The sequence below is a fragment of the Telmatherina bonti genome (genome assembly GCF_933228915.1).
Source record: "Telmatherina bonti genome assembly, chromosome: 22".
Lineage (NCBI taxonomy): Eukaryota > Metazoa > Chordata > Actinopteri > Atheriniformes > Telmatherinidae > Telmatherina > Telmatherina bonti.
Genome location: NC_136631.1, coordinates 22,514,283 through 22,540,095, shown reverse-complemented (window position 1 = coordinate 22,540,095; position 25,813 = coordinate 22,514,283). Strand labels below are relative to the sequence as shown.

At 39.0% G+C, this 25,813-nt stretch overlaps 1 protein-coding gene across 1 annotated transcript; it reads left to right on the top strand.

Annotated features, from left to right (window-relative positions):
• nrd1a (nardilysin a (N-arginine dibasic convertase)) lies at positions 1 to 25,813 on the top strand. The gene is made up of 32 exons (XM_079262588.1): positions 1 to 23; positions 593 to 794; positions 1,761 to 1,992; positions 3,696 to 3,777; positions 8,021 to 8,174; positions 9,681 to 9,754; positions 9,887 to 9,982; positions 10,197 to 10,319; positions 12,428 to 12,485; positions 13,140 to 13,213; positions 13,454 to 13,523; positions 13,736 to 13,813; positions 14,828 to 14,948; positions 16,520 to 16,578; positions 16,872 to 16,926; positions 17,051 to 17,155; positions 17,610 to 17,733; positions 17,993 to 18,079; positions 20,180 to 20,299; positions 20,402 to 20,453; positions 20,762 to 20,912; positions 21,023 to 21,150; positions 21,333 to 21,495; positions 21,695 to 21,726; positions 21,967 to 22,105; positions 22,244 to 22,291; positions 22,398 to 22,450; positions 22,635 to 22,718; positions 22,944 to 23,034; positions 23,234 to 23,350; positions 24,940 to 25,029; positions 25,134 to 25,813. The coding sequence occupies exons 2-32, from the start codon at positions 628 to 630 to the stop codon at positions 25,353 to 25,355; spliced, it is 3,249 nt and encodes a 1,082-aa protein (XP_079118714.1). The 5' UTR covers positions 1 to 23; positions 593 to 627; the 3' UTR covers positions 25,356 to 25,813.

The following is a 25,813-nucleotide window of genomic DNA, read 5'->3' as shown; positions in this document are numbered from 1 at the left end:
TTCTGCTAACAGCTCGGAAGAAGGTATGAATACTGCTGTTTCACCGGCTTACGGAAGGATTTAAGTTTTGGTTTTACACTTTTTTTTTCTTGACACACCTAAATGAACTCGCTAAAAGTCGCTGAAAATACATTTCTCCCGGTTATCGGTCATTTATGTCTATGTCTGTGTTAAAGATAGTTGTTTTTGTTGCTTGTTTTTAGTTTGGTGATTATAAAGGGAGATCTGTGCTGCTGGACTTGTGTAAATGAGGGGCTCAGGTTCGAGTTTAGGGCGGTCAGGCTGGGAAGGATTTTAGCTGACATCCAGTTGAATAGGGCGAAAACACCAGACAGCCTGTTTGAATAGCTGTATTGTGGAGCCAGGGAGGCGCGTGCATGTATGTCAGCTCAGGTTCGCACCTTGAGGCCCATGTTATATGGTGAATCTGGTGTTCCCACCGGCTCTTAAGCTTTGAGTTTGCCACAGTCGTCTGTCAGGAAGGCCTTCATCATTGCCCTGTTCAGGCTGACACGGAGTGTCGTCGCGCTCGGGACTAAATCACCGGTGACAGCGAGCTGTCCTCTTGTTTATGGTCGCGCTTTGCTGTCAGCCCGCAGTGCCAAAGTCTCGTCATCTCTGCCGAGGATGCCACAAACAAACAAGTCAAGAAAGGTCCCGGCGTCTGACTCCCTTGGTTCGGTCCAAGCTAAAGCGACAGCTGAGGAGAACCGGGCTGCTGGGGACGCAGGAGGAGAGGTCAATGTTGGGAACAAAGAGATCATCAAGTCACCCAGTGACCCTAAAGAGTACAGGTAAAGAATCCCTCAATGGCCCAGCCAAGCCTTTGTATAAGATGCTTATGAATATTGAAGTCATTCACTGTAGTTTAGAGCTTTGTGTCTATAGTTGTTGTTAATATGAGCTTACATCAGTGAAACACTATCTTACAATAGTAAGTACAAGCCTCACATTTCAGCAACAATCCTGTTACATCTTGAGTAGTCAGTGTCCAGATTGAGTAGCAGTGTAGATTTACTGTCCTCTGAAAATAAAAACACACTAAACTCACAACCATTATTTTGCAAACAGCTGGCTATTCGGGTACAACCTTAGTGATATCTGCACAAAAGCACCTGTTTTAGTAATTATGATCATGTGTTTGCATGATGGACTTAATACATAGATGTGTATTGTGGTGTTTTTGGTACAATTGTGTTAATTTCGACAGTTCACTATATAAGAGGTATATAATCACTTTCTTAGCAACCTATTTTGACATAAATGGCTGTGTATTGAGTAATTCTCAGGAAAATAAATTTAACTGCCTTGCAAATTGTACACAAACTAGTCTAAGTTATATCTAAGTGTAATTTCTATAGGATTATCCTTAAATGAATTTTAAAATTGTTGCTGAAATGTGGTGGAAATACTCACTCTGTGAGATATTGTACACACCAGGAAGCTAGTTTCTGCATTCATAAATTGAAAGGACAGAAAATGATCCAAATCCACTAGCCGTGATACACAGATCATATTGAGCCACTGTTCCAGCTGGATCAGTACAGTCTTATTGTAGTCTGATGGGATGATTTCATGCTTTAAGCACACAGTGCCTCAGGCCTCTGTGGGACTTGGACAGAAAATAAGCAGTGTAGAAACACAGATCAAGCCAGCCTCCAAGTTTGCGCTCTTCAAAGTGATGCACAATTTAAAAGCCAGCTTAAAACTCGAGGAAAGAGAAAGCAGTGACCCAACATCTTTGACTCCATTCTCCTCAGGTATATTGTATTAGACAACGGACTGCGAGCTCTGCTCATCTCAGACTACAGTGGACCAGCAGCATCAGAGGATGAAGAATCAGATGGAGAAGATGAGGAAGAAGGAGAGGAGGAGGAGGAGGATGAATCTGGAGATGAAACAGGAGAGGAGTCTGAGGAGGGAGACGAGGACAAGGACAGTGATAACGATGATGAGGAGGGGGAAAAGAAAAAAGGAAATGCAGAGAAACAGGTACTGGAAGGAAATTTTAATGGGGAGTATCTTTTGTGTTGTACAGGGTTATATTGATACTAAGTATATTTTGGGTTATTTTAAAACACGCAGTTGTGTTGAACTAATAATATCAAACACAGGCCATCACAAACTGGAAAAATACTTCTAGCCAAAACTTTTCTGCTGGTGCAGTATAAGTCTCAACATTTCCTCAATTACTTTAACTGACTGTGGCATTCAGCTCCGTTCTCATTAGTTGCAACAGTCCTAATATACCAAACCAACATTCAACCATCAAGAACATTTGGAGCATCTGTAAATGTCTGACTCTCTTGTCTGTTCAGTGTGCAAAAGCCTCCTATACACCAACCCGACATCAGGAACCCTGCTGTGTCTTATTATGTTGCTAGCATCTGAGGGGTTGAAAACTGCACTTGAACACACCGCAAAGGCGACCTTTGCCTGTCAACTAAGCTTGTACCTTATAAATGACAGTTGGAGGACATTTAGATAAAGGTCATAACTTTATAGTGCAGAAAGAAATGGGTGTTGGTTTACAATTAAACATGTTTAAAAATAAAGCCAAAATAAGTGTGTTAAGTTTTTGTTGCCCAGCACAGTCCTAACTCAGTTAAATGTATAATACACTGAATGCATCATATGGATTGTTTTTCTGCACCCATGCTTGTAGAAAATAAAGCCATTCTCTTCACGTCCGCATGCTACAGAGTTCATCTCTCACTGACACATCTGTCATGTCAGCTGCTCTTCTTGACATCAGTATGCAGTTCCTAGAGTCCTCACATGCCACTTTTTTTTTTTCCCAAACACGTCACTGTGTCATTGAGGCCCATAATGCAGAATTCAGCAAGTACTTCTAAAACTTAATAAGATAAACAGCAGCCGGTGCATACACTGCAGAGTTAGTCCAATACCAAGCAATTGTTTGCATTAAAAATACAAAACACTGAGGACTAAACTGAGCTGCTGGACACACAGATTTCTGAGCTATGTTGCAAACCCAAGAGCTAAACCCTAAAACTGTCTCTTCTGCCTGCTGATCCCGAGATCAGTTCTGATTACCTTCAGACCAGCTTTGCTTTCCAACAACTAATTATGATGAAACTAAATTTTAAATGATCAAAAGATGCTTATCTGGGCTATTGAACTAATAAAACAAAACTCTAAAACAGAACTTAATTACTATATAGCCCTAAACCATGAATTTAAATTGGCAGATTATGTCCTAACTGATGTAGAAGAAGAGATGCACTTTGTCTTCAAATGTGATACTATCAGAGTGGAATAGGCTTGGAAATGTAATATTTATGGACAGCATGGTGATACAGTTGTTGGCACTGTTTCCTTTAAGCAAGATGGTGCTTCTAAATTGGCCATGAGTGTGAGTGAGGGTTTGTGCCAGTCTCTGGTGGACTGAAACCAGTTCAGGGTGTGAAGTGTTGTCCATCTCAATATTGTCAACATGATAAAGCAGCTTTAACTACTGTTTTAAATTTGCTCTTAACTATAATATTCACAATGCTTTGATTAAAAATGTTTCATTGCCTGGCGTCCAAAACTTGTAATCAAACTGTCCAAAATGTTTTGTACATATGTTTTTTCTGGGCTCAGTAAACGGCATTAAAAGCAGATTACCACGCAACTTTCCCCCTAAACTGAATGCCAGAGTCAGAGATGACTTTTGATGTCCTGTGTTTCAGTCTGCAGCCGCTCTATGTGTTGGCGTAGGCAGCTTCAGCGACCCCAGCGATCTCCCTGGCCTCGCTCACTTCCTTGAACACAGTGAGTAAATAACATAAAAGATTTGAGCTGTTTTTATGTTACAACCTGCATTAAGTTAAAGTTGTAGTTTATTCAAATAAGGGTTTTTATTTAAATCAACATAATTGAAGTTAATCTCCATGGGATACCATACAAAAGATACAATGAATAAATAAGGGAAAAAAACACTGAGCTTCACCAAGCATGCATTTGGCCCACAACTTCTTAATGATGGATAATTAAGATATTTAAGTTCAGTTTACTTGTGTGTGGTTTGATAGGAAGGTTTCTGACTGAGTGAGGTGAACTGGAGGTCAGTCATTGTAGGAGCTTGTGGAACCCTGTCCAACAAATGAGTGTCAGTGCTTCCTTTTATTATCTCCTTCAACACTGAGTAACTTTAATGAAACAGAAAAGAAAGACAATTCCTTCCAGCTAAAACATTCATACCAAAACTCAGTATTTAATATGTAGTTACACTTACTGGCTTTTCTATTGGGAAATATGAAGCCTAGAGAATGAATGTGATCCATTTGTAATAGCTAGTCATTAAGTCTTTCCGAGCAAGTAATCTGCTTTCTCGCTTGGTCTACGGTACTTTTCATGCTGCGTCATTAGATGACATGTCTGCTCTAGTTACCTAAATTAAGCATTCTTCTGCCCCCTCTGATTTATTCCCGACCAAATTCTTTATCAACGTCTTTGACTTTGTTGGTCCCTGGATTGTAAAACTGCTTAACACTACCTTCCTTACTGGTGTATTCTCCAAATTTTTTAAGTATACTGCAGTGGAAATGGAGATTAAAAGTCCCAGTCTGGATCCATCTTCACGCAAACATTTTAGCCCAGTACTGAAACTCTGATTTGTGACAAAAATTCTGTAAAAGGCCATCTCTGTCCAATTAATGTCCTGCCTGGCAAAAATCACATGATATCTTCTGATCTGGTTTACAGAGAAGGCATTTCACTGAAACAGCACTGCTCAAAGTCAAAGGTTCAAATTTAACCCACAAGAACCCATCGGGACATAGATGATGCAGACTGTTTGAGACATTTGGCATCACTTTATGGTAAAAACTTTGCTTAAAATCCTGTGGAACACAATGCGATTTCTGTCTTTTGCCCCTTTATGGACACCAGAAAGCAGAAGATTACACTATAAAAAAATTTGGGATTTGACATAAATGATAGCTAACCCTAAAAAATGTTGGTACTTTTTTATTTCATATTTTGTCAAAGGGACAATTAAATGCCTCCATATTAAAAAAGTTGACTTATTTAAACATTATTTCATGGGTGGGGTCTCTATGGGTTTAAAAGTGAACTGATAGAAACAAATTATCATTAAACTTAGATTAAATTGAAATATGTAATTTAGTAGTTGTGAAAAACGTGTAAGTACAGATACAGATGGACCATGTGTCCATGTGGAAAGGGTTAATGAAAATACATTTCTTGGGATAGTGGACAAAATATAAGTTGAAAATCACACATTATACATGTGCATCAGAAATGGTCTTGAAGCATTTCAGTATGTATAAAACCAAATTAAGTTGTGTAGCACAAATCACACCACCTGTGTTTTCTCTGGTGTTACCATATTAGATTTACTGTGAAGAGGTTTGGGGAACACTTATAAAACTACTATTTTTTTCATCATGCAAAAATGAGTAGTATTGTAAAAATAATTCACAACACTAGTTATAGAGATCACACAAATAAACTCATTAAAGTAAAAAAAAAAAAAAAAAAAAAAGAAAAAGTGAATGAATAGCTGAACTTTTACACAATACAAATCATGTATAAGGAAATCCATACCAGATTCAACATTTCATAGAGATGGTGGGTATAACTTAAAGGAAAATATAAACTTACATCATCTGTGTGCTCATACAATATTAAAACCTTTTTATGTTTCTGGAGTTGGTAAAGTCGGAGCCTCAAGCAGTGTCAAAGAATGACTCCGTTCAGAAGGCGGTACGCACCGTTTTCACACGGTACAGAGAAGAAGGGTGTTAACAGTCATTGGGGGTTTATGCTTGATATTTAAGTTTGTTTTATGTATATTATGTTAATATTGTTAGCGGGGTGGCGGTGGCTCAGGTGGTAGAGCCGCTTGTCTTGTGACCAAAGTGAGCTCATATGACAGCAGATAATTGAGCAGCAAAATGGAATACGGGGTAGGAATAAATAAACGTATTCTTCTTCCTATCCTTCTTTTAATGTTCCATCCATCCACCCACCTTGCAAATCAGTTTAAGTCTGCAAAGCTGTCATGCAGTTCCTCAGGGCTTCATTCTGGGAACAATTTTGTTTCTGATCTATATCCTTTCCTTAGGTGAGATGGAAAAAAAACAGTTCAGTGACATTTCCTATTAAATTTATGCCGACAACGTGCGACTGTAGTGCTAGAGCTTAAAAAATTGTCCTTTTTAGTAAATTGTGTGATTAGCATTAAGATGTGGCTGAGCAACAATCCTGTTCAATAATTAGACTTTAGTTTTTGCACTTGACAGTGTTACTTCTGGTGTTTTACACATTCTGGGCTATTTAAGATCCTCACATAAGTCCAGTCTTAGAAACCAAGGTGCACGCTTCAGTGAAGCACTCGAGACCATCACTCATTACATCGAAGAATAAACTGCTTTTTCTTCTCAGGATCGTTGTTAAACTCAGAGAAATGGTGTCAACTAGAGATGGTAATGATAATATTACCTCAATAGTCTGTTCTCGTGTCTGAATGAGAAGGAGCTCGCCTGTCTCCATATGGTCCAGAACTGTGCTGCGAGACTTATGACTTGCTAAAACCAAACAGGTCTTATAACCCCTGTTAGCTGGTAACCACTGGTTACCAGTCTGGTCTATGGATATTTTTAAAAGCAGACACTTTATATATCAGCAAGCTTAATTTAGATGTAATTTTGTTTTAAAAAGAAATTTTCTCTCTGTTTTATGCATTTTATGTTGCTATATAATGTACCTGCACTCTGTGGCCCTTTGTGACAAATGTCTGGAGAGGTGCTAAATAAATAAAACCTACTTTCTTACAACAGCACATCTAATTATTTTGGCTTTTATTTTCCTTGTTTTGTATGAAATCAGTATTCTGTAGTTTGTATAGGATATTGTAATAGTCCATCTTTCACCACAAGAGATTCACAGCACATTGTCTTTACATTGTGTTCACCAGCTTTTCTTGACCTCATGTCATTCTCCATTCAGGTCAAGAATTCATGGCAAGATGAACTATATTTAAGAACACTCTTGTGATTTTCATTGTTTTTTTTGTCACCTGTTTTTCTTTCATTTCATTCTTTATAAACTCTTTATATTTACTGTCACCAAACTCTGTTTTGTTAGGCTCCTTTTACAGTATGTTTCACCTACATGTCATGCTGCATTGTCCTAGCTTTGTGCAGTTTAAGATCAGTTAATAATATTGTATTTCTGTGCACGTTCAACTCCTCAGGCCAGATTTACTCAATGCAGGGCCAAAATAAACAAAGTGAGCTTTTGGGCTCCTTTTGACCCACTTTTTCTCCTTCTCTGTGCATTTTATTTGTCACCTGCAAAAACACATTTCGTTCCCACAGCTGACAGCACATTTGAATTATTTGATAGATTTCAGTTCAGCAAAATTTTTTGTAAATTAATTCCACCTTCGTTCATTACTAATTTCCAGTAAAAAAAAAAAAAAAAAGTCTAGCCTTATCATTAATAATAAGGCTAGACTTTGAAGACAAAGTCCAAATTATTAATTTTCCACTCCCCAAGTGATAACATTGAAGACCCTCCTGGGCAGGTGGTAGGTTTTTCTTTAATTGGTCAATCAGGGCTGCCACATTGTAACACAAAGTAGGCAGCATTTCTTTGCGTTAAAAAATATATTTATATATCTTTTGAAATGCAATCTAGTAAATTGATGATGCTACCTTCAGATCAGTTTTTCAAGCTGAATATTGTTTATAAATGGTCTATTTTATTTTCAAGGAAACCCTTGAGCATTTGTTTAGTTTGTCACCAAATGTGCACATCATGATTTACTACAGTGTGTAGAAAGATATCTGAGACAAAGCTTTCCTTTTCTATAAGCAATGATGAACCAATAAAATGCAACACCGTCTCCGTCTGGCTTGTTGTTCACATAAACAAGGAGACCACAATGATGTCCTTGTGCTGTTACCCGTAATGGCTTTTTCTTAACCCTTCCTTTATATAGTGTTATTTTTTTTTCTCTCTCTCTCTCTGCTGCGTTGTATTCCAGTGGTATTCATGGGCAGTGAGAAATACCCATCTGAAAATGGCTTTGATGCTTTCCTCATGAAGCATGGTGGGAGTGACAATGCCTCCACCGACTGTGAGAGGACCATCTTCCAGTTTGACGTCCAGAGAAAAAGCTTCAAAGAAGCTCTTGACAGGTGAGAAAGGAAGCAAGTTTTCTTTTCTTTTTTTTTTTTTCTTTTTTTTTCTTTTTTATTTGTTTGTTTGTTTTTTTTATTGTTGCTGTCACCCTTCAGAGGAAGATTTCTTGAGAGCCATCACATGATTGACAGATGAACATAAAACAGCAATAATAAAAAGCAGAATAAAACTCCAAGAAGCCTTTGGGGCACGTTGCATCACTTTTACTAAATGCATTATTAATTCTGTCAACAAATTTCCTTCAGAACTTTTGGCTAATTTGAACTGAAAGCGGGAAAATTAGCTGCCTGTATGTCTCTAATCCAATCTGAAGGCATCATCTTTGTCAAAATAAATCTTTATAATTACAATTTTTTTTTAAAGCAGAGGTACATTGTGTGAAATGTGAACAAATCTTTAATCCCATAATTTATAAATCATTCACTACCTATGTTTTTATTTAAAAAAGAAAACAGTATAAAAATGGTGTATAGCCTTACAAAGTTTTAAATTGGCTTTGGTCCAGAGAGGACAATTTATGCGTTTTATGGATCATGTTCACATATAGGTTCATCTTTGTGTGCCTGTGCTTAAAGCGGCCTTTGCGGGTTGAAGTGTGAACTGTGTACGCAGACTGATTTGTGTGAGAGAATCGTAGTCGTTTTTAATGCAATGCTGCCTGAGGGGCTGGAGATAACAAGCATCTGGTTTTGACCTTTAGCCTTGTTGCATGTGCACAGAGATTTCTCCTGATTCTCACAATCGTTTGATGATATTATACTCCATCGATGGTGGGATCTTCAAAGTCTTTGCATTTTTCATTTCGATGCAGTTTCTCTCAGATTGGTGAACCTCTTCTAATCTTTTCAACTGAGTCTCTGCCCCTCTGAATGGCTCCTTTTATACCCTGTCACGTTCTAATTAATTTTCAAATGCTCTTCCAGTTGTTTGTTTTTTTTTGTTTTTTTTTTTTTTTATTTGTGCCAGTTATTTTTCCAGCATTTTCTTGTCCCAGCTCCAACATTTAGACATGCTGCTGCTGTCAGACTCAAACAGAGCCAATATTTTCCATTCAGTGGAAAAATGTCCATTTCAGCTTCTGCTTTGTTGTTGATAGTCTGTAGGAAATAAATAAGGAGTTTATGAGATTTGCAAATCATGGCCCTCTGTTTTTATTTACATACACAACATCCTGATTTTTTGTTTGGAATTAGAGTTGTATCTGTAATGCTAGGAGGATACACAGACCCCAACCACCAAGACTTATATTAATTTATTGGAGGAAAAACATAAAAGAAAGAAAACCATGCAATGCATGCTTTATCAGGATGATTTGGAAGCAGCTGAGGTTTTTTTTTTTGCAGATCTCTAAGTTGTATGGAGATTATGCAGAGGTATCACCTGCCCATCATTCTGTCATACTCGCTGAAGTTAATCACAGTAACCACAATGTGGCCTGTGCCCCGTCTGTCTGTCTTGATGTGGCTTCTGACCACAGTCTCTCTGTCATCTTTCCCCGGTAGGTGGGCGCAGTTCTTCATCTGTCCCCTGATGATCCGAGATGCCATCGACAGGGAGGTGGAGGCTGTTGACAGCGGTGTGTCTCACTCCCCCCTTCTAAGAAATTAAATACTAGCTGATATATTTGGGGTTTCGTGCAGCCTTTCAGAACACATTCACTTGTTTTTCTGCTATCTTACATTTCCACGTCTCTCCTCCTGTCTGTCAGAGTACCAGCTAGCTAAGCCATCCGATTCCCACAGGAAGGAGATGCTGTTTGGCAGTCTGGCTAAACCTGGACACCCTATGGGCAAGTTTTGCTGGGGTGAGTGTTTACAAACAACCGCTGGGACTTTTAATGCACGCTGGGCCTCCCTCGAGGATGCTCAGCAATAACAAACAGGAGCTAGAAATGATGCCAAGACTCTCGCTTATATTCCAGCATTTTAAAACATTTTGTGTGTGTGTGTGTGTGTGTGTGTGTGTGTGTGTGTTTTAGTAATATGCTGAATTCATTGTTCACTTGTTCACAACACTAGGGAATGCAGAGACGCTGAAGCAGGAGCCCAAAAGGCAGAAGATCAATGTCTATAAGCGGCTTCGTGCCTTCTGGAAGAGGCACTACTCTGCTCACTACATGACCCTCGCTGTGCAGTCAAAAGGTCAGGAAAATCTTTTCTTCTATTATACATGAAGAATCAGTAAGTCGACAAAAAAATGTAATGGCTTTTAATCATTTCATGCAGCAATTTTAACTAAATACCCCAAAAGGCAATCTGCAGGTAGCTCAAAAATAGAAATAGTCATTAGCACAAATAAGGATCCACTTCATTCATTTTCAGCCAGCTGGAGATAATCATTCCTGAATCTACTTGAATTACTGTATTACTCTAAATAAAGTCAGATATGAAATATAAAACACATTTTCAAGGTTTTGCAGAAAATGTCACACTGCTAATTAACTACTTCATGTGGGTAAAATAATGACAGGTGTTGACATTTACTGCAGAGAACTATCATCCTCATTAAACTGATGAGTTATTGGTACTCTGTATAAATGTCCTCCTCTTTTTACAGCTTGAAGCGCTTGGTTTGGGGGAAAAAAAGTGTTTTTAATAAATAAAAGCCCATGTAAAGTGAATAACAAGCATCACTGTCATTCCCAACCAGGGAGGAATGAAAAAAATATGGAAAAAGCTTGAATTTCGGTCAGATGTTACCTAATTAAAGAGTTAATTAATACAAAAATGGATAGAAATATATATTTGTTTTGTACTTAATGATGTATAATTTTTATGATGTTTAATGCCCCAGAAACAAACATGGCATCATTTCTCACCTCTCTTGTCAATGACTGCTGGTGAAACAGAGGTGGGAAGTGCAGAAATAAACCAAATGTTAAGGTTTTTTTTCATGCTAACACTTTACAGAAAGACGGGTCCTTTCAGTTTGTCATGAACCCTGAACAAAAGGGTTCTTTTGCAGCTTTATTGTCAAGATAAACACAAATTTTCACAACAATGGAAAACACATTTGGCTGGTGACAACATCTCATTATCTCATTGTAGTTTCAAGCCAATAAGCAACCTTTTAGCTGGGAAGGTAAAACGGAAACAAGAGGCCTCATTCATCCTTAGCTTCTTACATTTGTTCTTAAGATTTTATAAAGTTTATTTTAACATTCACTATTGTATTTCTCAACTTTAAAATTGACTTTAAACGCTCCCAAAAATGCATAAAAATGCTCTCATAAAAAAAAAGAATCAGCTTGCAGTTTGGTCCCACGAGCGCAACAGGATGCATAGCCTCGCGGCGTGGTACCTAATGGAGGAAGTGGTACTCCGCTACAAGTCAGTCTCTCTTTACATAACCGCCACGGTTTGTAAAGCATGGAGAGATGCCTTTTTCCACCTGCTGTGTGCAAACCATCCAGCATCCTTTTTAAGATGCCTGGAGTGTGCCTGATGGTGGAGCGAGTGCGTGCACCTGATGAAATAAAACCTCCTGTTGAGTCTGAAGGTCGACCAGTGGCATCATTAACCAGGGGGTCAGGGCGCAACCTCAGTCTCCTGGTAAAGTAAATCGTAATAAAAAGCCACTGCTTTAGAAAGTTATTGAAAGACACGGTCTGTAGCAATGAGCGACGCATCACAAGCTGTGCCTGGTTGGAGATGCATGCCCACAGAGCTGTTCTGTAACTTGAAGGAGTCGTGTGCTTCTCCTGGGAAGCGTGACACAACAGCCAGCCGCTGATTCTAGGAATTGCAAATGAGTTGGACAGGGATACTCGTGCGGTCGAGGGGACTGAGCTGGCAGGGGTGTTTTTTAATGTGCATGTGTCTATTAGTGTTAGGAACCCCATCTTGACTGTTCTTGAGTTAATTAAATGAATAAAATACATTTTTATACCCCGAGAGAAATTATAATATTAAGGCGTGAGTAGCAATATCGTGACATTTATTCTAAATTTAAAATGCCTTCAAATGATCAGAAGTTATTTTTAAAAAATCTGACACAATTACCCCTACAAATTTATCATTGTATTTTATCAAACAGAAGACAACATTGATACTCATCTCAGCAGTTTTTTTTATTGTAAGGAAAAAAAATTATTAGTTTGTTCTGTTATTTTATGTTAAATGTTCAGACATAATCAACGTCTGAGTCCTATATGTTTTGACTTTCCTGACAAAATTATTATTCCTAGTTGGGAATTATTAAGAGTCACTCAAGCTGAAATTTTTCCTCCATGACTGTGTGTGTCCCACAGAGAAGCTGGACACTCTGGAGGAGTGGGTGAGAGAGATCTTCAGCAAGGTGCCTAACAAGTAAGTATCACATAAGAGGCTCTCAGTCACTTTGAAGAGGTGCCGCTGTTATATAGATTGATTCTCAGCGTCCTTTGCTCAGATGTGAATGTCAAGCCTTCCTACATCTTTCTCTGCTCTGGACAACTCAATGTGCTTTTTTCCATCAAAGCACACTTGCAAGAGATCAATTCATATTAGCGAGACGAGTATTTTTTGACTGGGCTCCGCTTCTCTTTGCTTTATGAGTCTCTGGTTTGTTTGTTTTTTTGTTTTTTTTTTTAGGAAATCAGAATCCATGACTTGGTTGCATGAAAGCCATGCAAGCTTCATTTGTTTAAGCCTTTCATTCCAGTTAAAGGATTACATGTTCCTGTATTGAGCTAACAAGATTTCTTACATCTCCGCTCATAAAAGCCTTTCAAGTGTTTTAAACTCCTTTAACTGAACTGAATTAATTTTCATTGAGCTTAAAGACTTGGAAACATTTTGGAGTAATGCCTGAAAAAACATCATCTTCTCTGACATGGTTTCAATGTGCTCTTAAAGAAATATTTAGTGTAATTTTTTTCCTTTAGTTGTTAGCTTGTGGTGTCATATTGGCCTATTTTAACTACCCTCAGCTCCAATAATGTTTTTTTTTTTTTTTTTTTTTTTTTTTTTTGGGGTCCACAGTGGTCTGCCTAAGCCAGATTTCTCTGACATGCTGAATCCCTTTGACACACCAGCCTTCAGCAAGCTCTACAGAGGTACTGAACCACATCTGTGCTGCTTCAACTTAGCCTATGAATAAGTCTGAGTTTTGGGCTTTTTCATACAGCAGATAAACTTCATTTATCTTCTGGGACATCTGAGATGGGAAATGTATTCCTTTTGCTGGAGCTACTGACAGCATGTGAATATTTGGAAGATGATGCGACATTTACTTCAGTCTTTTAGTCTGATGTTTCTCTAATTTTGTGTGTGTGTATGTGTGTGTACTTATGCAGTTGTTCCTGTGAGGAAAGTTCATGCTTTGAACATCACCTGGGCTCTCCCTCCTCAGGAGAAATATTACAGGTGAGCCTTACACATTATATAGAGAAGTTTCTACAGTGAGTTTATGAGAAACTATGTGACAGAAGTGCCCCCCCTCCCTCCCCCCATAATCTTCCCATCTTCATGCATTTTCATATAAACATTAATTAGATCTGCCCAAAACTGTGCTGATTGTTGACAGATTGCGTCATCTGTTTTTGTTCTGTTTTTTTCTCCTTCCATCTTCTTTTCAGAGTGAAGCCTCTCCATTACATCTCATGGCTGATTGGCCATGAAGGCACAGGAAGCATCCTCTCAGTGCTGAGGAAGAAGTGAGTGTTATTGCTTCTGTCTGTTTGTTTTTCTGATTTGAGGGTTCTTCAAACCTCAATTAAAAGCGTTTTAATTTTCTGGGTATATATGAGTGTTTTCAAGCTCACAGTGGGCACTTGGTGTGTGAGCCCCCCTCCGACAATCTCTAAACTATATAGTTTGCTGTCCCACTTGACAATGTGATTCATGTATTCTCATCTCTGGATGTGGCTATAGAAGAGCAAGCCTCTTGTTGTGAAGTAGGAAAGTGATTTGCAAAAGCTTGTGTGGTGCCACAATACCAAGAGGCCACCCAATAGTCCCTTTGCCGGCAGCACCACTTGGATAAAATATTCCTGTTTATTTCGTGCGCCTTTTCCACATGCTGATAAATGATGCTAGGGAAGTTTGAGTGTGCTTGGTTTCAATTTGCAGTTGAAACAAACCATGGAGACAAGAAAGAAGCTGTTTGTATTGAATTTAGATGACATGGAGGCCCAAGAGTCTGGTATGAAATTGGGCAGTTGTTACCTCTGAAATACACACCACTGACTCTAATGACTATATCAGTCCTCCTGCAGTTTTTTTTTTCTTTCTATCTGATTAACTCTTCCAGTGGTCTTTAGTTATTTTCAGTTTGAAGCCTTTTTACATGATCATTCCTTTACGTGCTCATCATCTTTGCAGTTTCTGCGAATGATTACCCAGCTTGTTTTTTTGTTTTTTTTTGTAGTTTTTTTTTTTTTTTTTACTTTCAAATTAATTAAAGCTTTTAATTAAAGGAAAAACCAGAGGGAAATTACTTTTTTTTTTTTTTTTTTTTTTTTTTTTTTTTCTTTAAATGTCATTTAAAAATTCAAACCTCCCTGCTCCAACAAGACCACAGACTTTTCCGGTTATATGCATCCAGGAAACTTGAAGTGACATTTCTTTGACTTAATACTCGACACATATTTCAACACTTAATCTGCTTACCAGCTCTAGTTTAAGTCTTCAAGTGAATGTGTGCCTCATGTATTGGTGTTTATCTTTAGGTGTTGGGCTCTGGATTTATTTGGAGGAAACAGCGAGACCGGCTTTGACCAAAACACCACTTACTCCATCTTCTCCATCTCCATCACACTGACTGATGAGGGGTTCCTGAACTTCTACCAGGTAAATAACTCTGTTTTTCTGTCTTCCTGAATAAAAGAAAAACACATAGCCCTGATATGCAAAACATTCATCTTTTGCTAATCATTTATTATTTGCTGTCAGATCGAAAGGGATCAGTGCTCTTCTTCATTTTGTTTGTACGATGCAGACGTTAAAATGCTTCTATACGCTTCAGTGATAGGAACTAATAACAGAGACACCAGAAACTGGGAGCATGACCCAGCTGTCCTGTTTGTCTTGTTGTCGCTAATGGAAAAGGTAATTTCAAGGAAGTTACCTGCATTATCAGTTGCCATGACAACTCTTGTGTTAACCTCGGTCGCAGTGGCTGATCATTCAATGGGATGACTGTTTGCTCATCATATTTCAGGCTGCAAGCTTTCATCGAGAAAAAGAGATAAATAAACTGTGCAGGAAAGTTGTGATATATAATGTAGTGGAGTGTAAAACAAGTTAGTGGCCTAGTTTTAGTCATTTGTTTGCAGGCGGTACATTGCACAACATGGAATTACATGGATGTGGCTGTGTTAAAGGCCAGTTGCCACTATTCCTTAACTCATGTTATTGTCCTTTTTAGTTCTTTTAGTCAATTTTCTATTTTTTAATGCTTTTCAAATAATTGGACTCGAGTTGGGGGAACAGATGCTTTTAAAACCCGTCAGTCAAATCATCAAAATGTCAGTGTGCTCCAAGATACTGCTCCAGGCAACCAAAGAGCTCGCAGCAGTTCAGAAAGATGCTTCCTAACAGAAGCAAGGCTGCAGTTGTTCACTGGGTTCATTTTGCCAGACTTGCATCAGTACAGAACAACATACTTCCAATATACATGTATTATTATGAGACGAAACCGTGGCTGACTGAAGGATCTCTGCTCTGCTACACTTTGCTGCACATGTTTCAAGTATGTTTGAACATTTTCTCGCTTGTAGCTTGTCTGAAGTTGGAAAAAACCCCAAAAGGCTCATCTTATTCAGACAACCAGCTCAGTGCTGCCTCACATGCAGCAGTGGAATAGCAGCTGATGGATCTATCCAAACCTTACGGCACTCTGAATATGGCACGTTTTGTCAAAGACTTTCCAGACCGTCTCAGAAGGTTTCTCCATTCTAGTGGCCATCCAGGTGTAATTTCTTGTCTAAATATCTGTTGTAAATTTGAGCTGTTGTTATATAACCATTTCCCTGTGGGAAATATGATCTTTCTTGTCATTCGCATTCTCGCTTCTTGCAACAAGGTTAAGATCAGTGATCTCTCTGTTTTCTCAGCTGGTTGCTTGGCAACTAGTCCTGGCCAAGAAATAGCATGGTTCAAGACCCTGTTATGATTGAGATGCATAATTAGTTAATTAGTAAAATTGATGTGTTTGCAGTCCTAAAGTTAGCTAAGCTAATCTGCAGAAATGAGCGTGGTATCCGTCTCCGATCTGACTAATTAAATACATTTCTGTCTCTGATGCTGAATAAAACCAAATTAAACGTCTAAAACCTTTATCATTCAAGACAGAAAATATTTTCCTCATAATTAGCTTTAATTTATGCATTTTTGTTTGTATTTCGATCTGATTTTAACAGGTGACTCATCTGGTGTTCCAGTATCTGAAGATGTTGCAGACACTCGGACCACAGCAAAGGCATTGTCTCACACACACACACACACACTTAGACTTATAAATAACACTTGGAGGCAGATTAAGAGACAAGTTTTCAGCCAAATAAAATGCTCTTGTGTTTTTGTGTCTGGCACATTGTGGAACAGGACATAGTAAATTCAGCATTTTATGGGATGCTAACATTTAATATGTCCGGTTTTCCTGTTGTTCTTCTATACATTTATTGTTTGTTACTTTTCCCATCGTCTGATGTCTGAGATTCTGTCAGGGATAAATAAAGCTCTAACTTTGCCTCTATGTCCATTTGTTTGCAGAATATATGAAGAAGTGCAGAGAATCGAGGCAAATGAATTTCACTATCAGGAGCAGGTACGACTGCAAACAGCCCCAAGCTGCTGTCGATGATGTGTTTTTAACAAATAGCAGAGAAATTCAGAGGTACAATCAGTGATGGTGTGTGGGTCAAACAGATATTTTTCTTTGTCTTTGACAGATTGACCCGATAGAGTATGTGGAGGACATCTGTGAAAACATGCAACTGTTCCCTAAGGAGGACTTCCTGACCGGAGATCAACTTATGTTTGAGTACAATCCAGAAGTAAGTCGTTCACTAACTCCTGGATTGAACCACTCAGGTTATTTTTCTGAATGCAGCTTTTCCTTTTTTTTTGTCTCTAGAGAAGGGTGTCAATTAAACAGGTCACTCAGATGTGGAAAAAAAAACAACTTTTTTCTCTGATATGTTTTTATAGCTAAGATCCTTTTCTGGGAGAGATGTTTGCTCCAGTTTCTGGCCTTATGGTGGATGTTAGTTTGCATGAAAAGCCACAGACTGAATCTGGCTTTGCATATTTTCTGTAATGACGATAACCTCTGCTTAGTTTTCTGCATTTTAGTGTGATTGGCAGCTTGAATTATTCTCACACAAACAAGTAATTTGGAAAACTTGAGGAAAAACTGCTGCTGTCTGCAAAGCTGACTTGGTTTTGTGTGTCTGCCTTTCTTTGTGTGTGCGTGTCTGTGTGCATGTGTGTGTGTGTGTGTGTGTGTAGGTGATCGGTGCAGCTCTGTCCCTTCTCACCCCAGAGAAAGCGAACCTGATGCTGTTGTCACCAGAACACGAGGGCCAGTGTCCCCTTAGGGAGAAGTGGTTTGGCACTCAGTACAGTGTTGAGGGTATGTGTGTATGTTTGTTGAAAGTTATTCCATTAGTCCCTTCCAAGATGGTTTTTCTTTAGGTGGTGACACTAATTCTGACCCAGCAGTGAAAATACCAGCATTTATTTTTCACCTAGCAAATAATAGTGTTGGAATGACATTCAAATGAAAAAAAGTACAAAAAAGTAGCTAATTTTTAAGTGATGAAACAGCCTGATTTAGATTATTAACCAAAAGCAAATAGTTCTTTGTGATTAACATGTTAAAATTCACCCAGATATCCAGCAGGAGTGGATGGACCGCTGGACAGGAAACCTGGAACTGAGCAGTGAACTCCACCTTCCTGCAGAAAACAAGTTCATCGGTAGGTGCATTAGCTTATTTGTCCACAACAGCTGCAGACGTAGCTTGTTGTGCTGACAATGTGATGTGTGGTAAACCAAAACAATTTTTTTTTCTTTTTTTCTTGTTATTTTTAAAAGAAAAAAAAAAAGAAAACCAAAATAATGAACAAAACTCTACACTTGTTGTTCTTAATCTTTCCTGCAAATACACTCATCACACATGGAGGAAGATCAGTGTATTCAGTCATATGCAATATCACCGTTGACACTAAAGCTCAGATTTTTTTTTTAAAATCTCAACATATATATAATTTTTTGCTTTTTTTTTTCTTTCTTTCTTTTTTTAACCCCCTTAAGAAAACCAATAGTTTGTCATGTGCAAAGCCATCTCTGTAGTAAGTGGAGCCATCATTACATTTTCCAACTAATTTTCTGATTGTCCCTTCATTTAAGTCCGGTGGAGAACTGCTGTGCATTAAGTGTTTTTTTAATTTTCTGAGTTTCAACAGCTCAGCCAGCAGCAGCACGGCTACAGAAGAAGTAGGAAAGATGCTGCTGAGCTGATAAAGTATGGCTTGACCTGCCTTTCTTTATCCAAATGGATTTTATGTAGTTTGTCTCTGTAAAGCATCAGTAGTTGTCCTTTTCTTGCCAAAACCCCAACTGATATTCAGACATTACCTTTGTTTTCATGGATGACTTTTAATCAGATTAACTTTCCAACCAGGATAAAAAAAAAAAAAAGCATCCTGCAAACATCTCTGTCAGATCAGACTGACCCGATCTGGCTCGGTCAGTGAATTTTTGATCAGATACACAGGGGTGGTTTTAGCCTTTTTATAATCTGATCAACAGGAAAATGTTTCTGAGACTTAATCTTATCATCTGTGGATTATTATCTTTATTTGTTCTCCATTTGCTCTAAGCATGTGAAGCAAGGTGACAGAAGTATCTGAGAGGAAAAAACATTTTAGCTGCAAAATATACTTTGAAGGAAACATTTTCTGTCTGAGACTTGAGAAGAGTTGAGGACTATTGAGAATGCTCCAGTCTTGATCAATAAATTCCTCTTGGTCTGCTCATGAATGGGGCACTTTGTGAGGGGAAACTGCCAAGGTTAATTTTTTTTTCCTATTCAACAGCAGAAGAAGTGGATGTGCTGTTGAGCCTGTTGAGAGGAGCAGCTTAATCACAAAAACAGTCTCAGTTCTGCTCAAATTCACCGACCAAATCAATATACCTTTATCAGTTAAATATGGGGAGTGGGTGGGTCTGACCTCTTCTGCTATGTTTTCAGCTTCTGAGTGGGTTAAATGCTTTTGCAATATGCAACTGTAATTTTATCAGGTCTTTGATATGCATGCAAACATTAATGTAAACCTTTTATCCGCATGATTTCAGTCGATTTCTAACTATATTTTTCCATGTTAGCATTGTACTATCTTGCCCAGAAAAGAAATAAGTTTGGGGATGTTATTCAAAAATGTGAGGAGCTAATGACATAGCCTCTCATTTGTGGCCATGTTAGGAGAGTAGCATTTTTGGGGAACTTCTTATGACCTTTGTGACAGCTTTGCTTTAAGAAGTAGTTTTAGTCTCGAGACCCCACCAACAGCAACTGAAGCAACATTTTCATCAGACTTTTTGGAGCCACTTCCACAAGGACTTGGACTTTTTCAAGATCTTCATGATAAATGAATAAAAGCTACTGGTTATGCTTCTCACGCTGCATGTAGAAACAGAAGCAACCCCTGTAATATGCCAGTGGTTAACATGCTGCTAAAAATGCAAACTTATGCTGACTAATGCAAAAACAATAACCCACATTTACAGACTGAGCAGAGTTTATGTATTAAACAACTTTGGCACAGTTGTGCTTGTTGACCCTGAGATATTTTCACAACTTTTTGACCCAAAGCTTTCTGAACGATTTCCCAGAGGGCATCATCTTTCTCTGTGTTACATGTTTACGCCCAAACTGCCTCCACTGACACGCTGAAACTCACCCATTATTTATGACATTTTACAGAATGGAGTGATGAGTTATTGCTGATGTGATTTTTTTTTTTTCTTTGTGTGTGTGTGTTTTTGTTTTTTTTATTTTTTATTTTCTTTTCCAGCCACCGACTTCACCCTGAAGCCATCTGACTGCCCAGACACAAACTTCCCAGTGCGAATAGCCGAGAGCGACAAGGGCTGCCTGTGGTACAAGAAGGACAACAAATTCAAAATCCCGAAAGGTGTGTGTGTGTGTGTGTGTCTACTTGTTTTGTGTGGTCGCTTTGCGACAAAAGACGCTTCCATCATGACATTTGATATACTGTGTATCTCTTGTGACGCAGCCTACATCAGATTCCACTTGATCTCCCCAGTAATCCAACAATCTGCTAAGAAGTGAGTTCAGCCTCATGTATGAAAAGAGCGTCTGTTTGTTTTCTGTTTTGACCTTTAACATCTGCTGAGTCGCTGCCATTCCTCACTCGTTTTTAATTTCTTCTCTCCCTCCCCCATGACTCCCATTATGTGCATCCCTTTCTCATTTCATTGCTTCCTCTCTCCTGCCTCAATCTATCTTGTCTGCCTCTTTTGCTGTCTCGTTTCTCCACTTTGCCCAACCCATACCCTGCACACCCTCCACGTTTCCTTACTTCATCTTACATTTCCTTCTGATTTTCACCCTTCTCCCCCATGTCGGCCTCCAGTGTGGTTTTGTTTGACCTGCTGGTCAACATCCTGAGCCACAACCTGGCAGAGCCGGCCTATGAGGCCGAAGTGGCGCAGCTGGAATACAAACTGGTGGCCGGCGAGCACGGCCTGATCATCAAAGTGAAAGGATTCAACCACAAGCTGCCTGTGAGTAAACTCCTCCCTCCTTTCTGTGCGTGATAAATCCACAAGCATAAAACCACACACTGATTAATGCAGAATCTTGTCTCACTTGTTGACCACGTCTCCCTCCACAGTTGCTGTTCCACCTGATTATTGACCACCTGGCTGATTTTTCTGCCTCCCCCGACGTCTTCAGCATGTTTGCAGAGCAGCTAAAAAAAACCTATTTCAACATCCTCATTAAACCCGAGAAGCTCGGCAAGTACGTTGTGTACCTGTTGTCTTTTTATTTTCTCCCTCCGCTTGTCCACCCCATGACTCATAAGCAAGTCTGTGTTGCCTTCTAGTGGCGAATTGTGTGACATTCCTGAGTAGAAAGGCCTCCTACACATGCCATCCCATTTTATCTACAGCTAATACTCACGTCCTCCAATTTTCTCTCAGGGATGTGCGCCTGTTGATCTTGGAGCACTCTCGCTGGTCCATGGTGGAGAAGTATCAGGCTCTGACAGCCGGGCCGACCACCGAAGAGCTGATGGAGTTCAGCCAGAGCTTCAGGGCTGAGCTGTATGCAGAGGGACTGGTGCAGGGGAACTTTAGCAATGCTGTGAGTCCACGGCAGTCAGGACACACACAATTCAACTGACAATAATATTGGCTGATTAGACCAAATCTGCTGATGTTTATTCCTGCACTTCGGTTAATGCTGAGTGTATTTGACATTAAGCTCACGCTCTGCTGATTCCCTCTCTTTAGAGTTTCTTATCTCTGCCTATTCATTATGCTTTATTGTATTTTGTCCACAGGAATCTGTGCAGTTCCTGCAGTATGTCACAGAGTAAGTTACTCTGAATGCACCTTTCTAATGTGAAAACCAATGCTAAACAATCAGTAAGATTTGTTTGCAGCCGCACAAAGCGGCGGGTAATCCACCATTTCCCATTCAGCTTCTTCAATTATGCTTTTTTCATTTGGTTTCTTTTAAACGTTTTTTTTTTTTTTTTAATTTAAAGTCCTGCCACTCGTCCTTACTTCTTTCCTGCCTTTGCATTTTCTTTCTTCCTTCTGTCTCTTGCAGTAAACTGCAGTTCTCCAAGCTGCCAGCTGAGGTGCCGGTAATGTTCAGAGTGGTGGAGCTTCCCCCAGAGCACCACATCTGTAAAGTCAAATCGCTGAATAAAGGCGATGCTAACTCTGAGGTCACTGTTTACTACCAGGTAATACACACACACACACACACACACACACACACACACACACACACACATACTGATGCTAGATCAGAAGTAGTGTTTGTTCTTCTGTTTGTTTGTTTTTTTTCTATGCCCACTCAGTCACTCTCCTCCTGTTTGTAGTCTGGACCCAAAGCTTTAAGAGAGCACACTTTGATGGAGCTGTTAATTGTGAGTGTTTAACAGATGTGGCTTTTTATTCCTCATTCATTCGTCCTTTCATCTTGTCAGTCCACCTTGTCGTCGCTCCATGTCTGACTGTGTTGCTGTTTTCCAGATGCACATGGAGGAGCCCTGCTTTAATTTCCTCAGGACTAAAGAGACTCTGGGGTGGGTCTCTCTAGCTTTCATTACCACTGGACAGTGGAATTTTTTTCCTATTTAAATATTGTTTTGCTGATTAGAAAAGCCTGAAATGGAAAAATGCTTTTCTGAAGTTATACATTCATCGCTTGAAGACAGAAATTAAAGGCAATCCATTTTTGTGCCTGATTTTTCTTGTCTCTTCCCGCAGATACCACGTCTACCCCACCTGCAGGAACACCTCCGGGGTTCTGGGTTTCTCTGTCACCGTGGAAACGCAGGCCACCAAGTTCAAGTGAGTTACCAGAATAGTCATAACCTTTCATTTGCCCACAGCAAGACACGATTTATCTTGACCACTTTCCCAAAACTAAGGTATGATATATCTTACTGTTCATCCATTCCCGAGCTACAATTTATCTATGTAGCCCTGGAAACTGAGTGAGAGCAACTGATAAATGACTTAAAGAATCCAATTCAACCCACAGCTATAATATATCTCTTACCTCTCATCTGTCAGTTCTGAGTTGGTGGATTTAAAGATTGAGGAGTTCTTGGTTTCATTCGGGGAGAAGCTCAGTGCTCTAACTGAGGAGGCCTTCAATACTCAGGTAAGTGTGTGGATCATTGTGTGTATTCGTAAAGGCTTCAACTTTTGTTAAGAGGTTTAAGAAATGTCAAGAGTTACTTGGTGTATTAAAGAAAATCTAAACCATAGCCTATTTAATTCTGCACTTCAACGTCTAAATGCATGTAAATAAACAGTGTTGAGGAGCTGGTTGAATGTTTTTGTGCACATTTTTTCTGCAGGTGACTGCTTTGGTGAAGCTGAAGGAGTGTGAGGACACACATCTTGGTGAGGAGGTGGATAGGAACTGGGCAGAGGTGGTAACGCAGCAGTATGTGTTCGACAGGCTCAACAGAGAGGTGAGAACTCACAGAATGTGTGTGTGTGTGTGTGTGTGTGCACATTTTGGCTTTGTTTTTTTTCCATCTATCACTTTTCTGTTTTCTGCATGAAAGTATTCTTTGGTTTGAGTAGTTTTTGTACTTTATACACACATAAAGATTTAATTTAAAAAAAACAATACAATCATCAGTTAAAGTGACACTGATTTATTTTTGGTTCAATCAATTAGAATTGTTGAGTTAAAACATTTGCTTTTTATTAAACATTTGGATTATAAAAGCAGCGCAGCTCTATTCCAGGATGTTATAGGTGTGCTCAGGAACTGGTGAGCAGTGCAGGCAACCCTGGTTGTCATAGGAGGAAAACAAAATTAGGACCACACTGATTTTCAGACAAACGAATTGATTACTCAGACAAATACAATACATAATACATATCTTGCCAGATGTGCTGTGAATAACATGATTTTCACCAGCCATCATATAAAAGGCACATTATATAGACACAGTGAGAATGTGTTGGACTGATGCAGGTCATGATGAATTACTGTAGATTATTTCCCCACTGGATTAACATTTTATTCCATTCAAATAAAATATTTTTCAATGTGACTTTTGTTTCATTTAAGCTGAATCTAAGAAAAACAGGATTTCTGAAGTAACGGGTTACTTTGTTTGGTTTTAAATTAGCATAAATTATTTAGTATTGTTAAAATCTCAAACTAATTTAACTAACTTGGACCATCTTGGTGCCCTTCATGATACTTACCTAGTTTTGGTTCTTTTACTGGTTACCTAGAGGATTATTGGGACTTTGGTGCCATCTAGTGAACCAACTCAGGATTTGACCATTTAATTATAATCACATTTACATCAATAATCATTCCTGCTTTCCTCTGTCCAACCCATCAAAAATGACACCCACACTGATGTTTCTGCTCAGCTGGTGATCAACAGCCCAACATCTAAATCATTTATTTCTGGTCAATCAGGTGTGAAAAGCAGGAGAGCCAGTATCATATGGATGCAAAAGGGCTACTAGTAAAGTCCAGTGAGATAAACAAAAGATTTCATTTTGCTGTGAGGTCTGTGGTTAGTTTCCTCAGACTTTTCTTTTAGTTTAGTAGTGAATAAACCCAGTAAAATTGCCTATAATTTGATTTAATCTAATTAGATTAAATTCATGATAATCCACATTAGATGAGTTTATTGCAACTGTTCATATAATGCCTGTCATAGATGACTTTGTACGTCATATTGATCAGTGCACATCTGGCAATATTCGTACTTTTGTATTTCCTGCCCATCATATTATCTCAGTGGATAACCCGCCCCCCTCAAAAAAAAAAAAAAATACGAAAGAATCACACACTTTCAGTAAAAAGTTTGCGTTTTTAGTTGTGATTCTGCAAGTGAACCCAATTCAAACAATGGATCATAAAGAACGGAGAACGTTATTATATGAACCATCAAACACAAACTACAAGTATTTTCTGTTAAACCTTGTTTGACTTTTTAAAAAGAGAGGAGTTTTAATTAAATCACAATGTTACATTTTGAGTGAAAAAGAACCTTTGAACCTTTCATTTCTTCTCGTCTTTGATCAGATTGAGGCTCTAAAGCAGATGACCAGAGATGAGCTCGTTTTCTGGTTCCAGGAACATCGCCAACAAAGCAGCCGCAAGCTCAGCGTGCATGTAAGCAGTGCCATCTTTGTTGTTTGACTCTTGATGTTGTTTGATGTTGTTTGACTTGTTGATGTTGTTAAATGCAAATGATACAATCCTCCTTTGTCCTTAAGGTGGTGGGATTTGGTGCTGAGGAGAATGATGAGGAGGCCGGTGGTAAAAAACAAGGAGAAGATGACAAAGAGGAGGTTTTAAGTGGCTCTACCTATGGCGAGGTGTCGAAGCTTACCTTCCTTCCTGCTTCACCCAAGATGACAGGTGCCATCACCATCATGGACATCCCTACTTTTACCAAAGACTTGCCCCTCTTCCCCTACCACAAGATCCTCCAATAGACTTCTCATATGGAGACAGACAGATGGCCGAGCTCTGCCTCTCGCTGAGCCACGCTCAAGGACTCTGCTTCATTAGAGATGCAGGCATTTGATATGAGCATCAGCTGCTCTCAGGTTCTCGGTGCTGCTGGTTTTTAACCAAATGATGTGCATAAGCAAGAAGACTGAGTGATAAGCAACGTGTATTTTAACTAAGTAATATTCTGTAACTTATTCTCAGACACAGAGAAAGTAAAAATGGACTCTTCATACCAAACTGACTTAAAATCTATTAACCAAACTGTATTACTTGGCTCTCAGATTTGCTTTCGGCTGTTCGTATATGAGCCCCGACAGAACTGAATTCCATTTTAAAAAAAAGAAAATAAGTTGAATGTGAAATCCGCAGAACTGCGGGGTCCTTTGAACTCCAGATGTGTGAGTTTGAGTGATTGTGTGCTGGATTTCAAGCCCTGGCG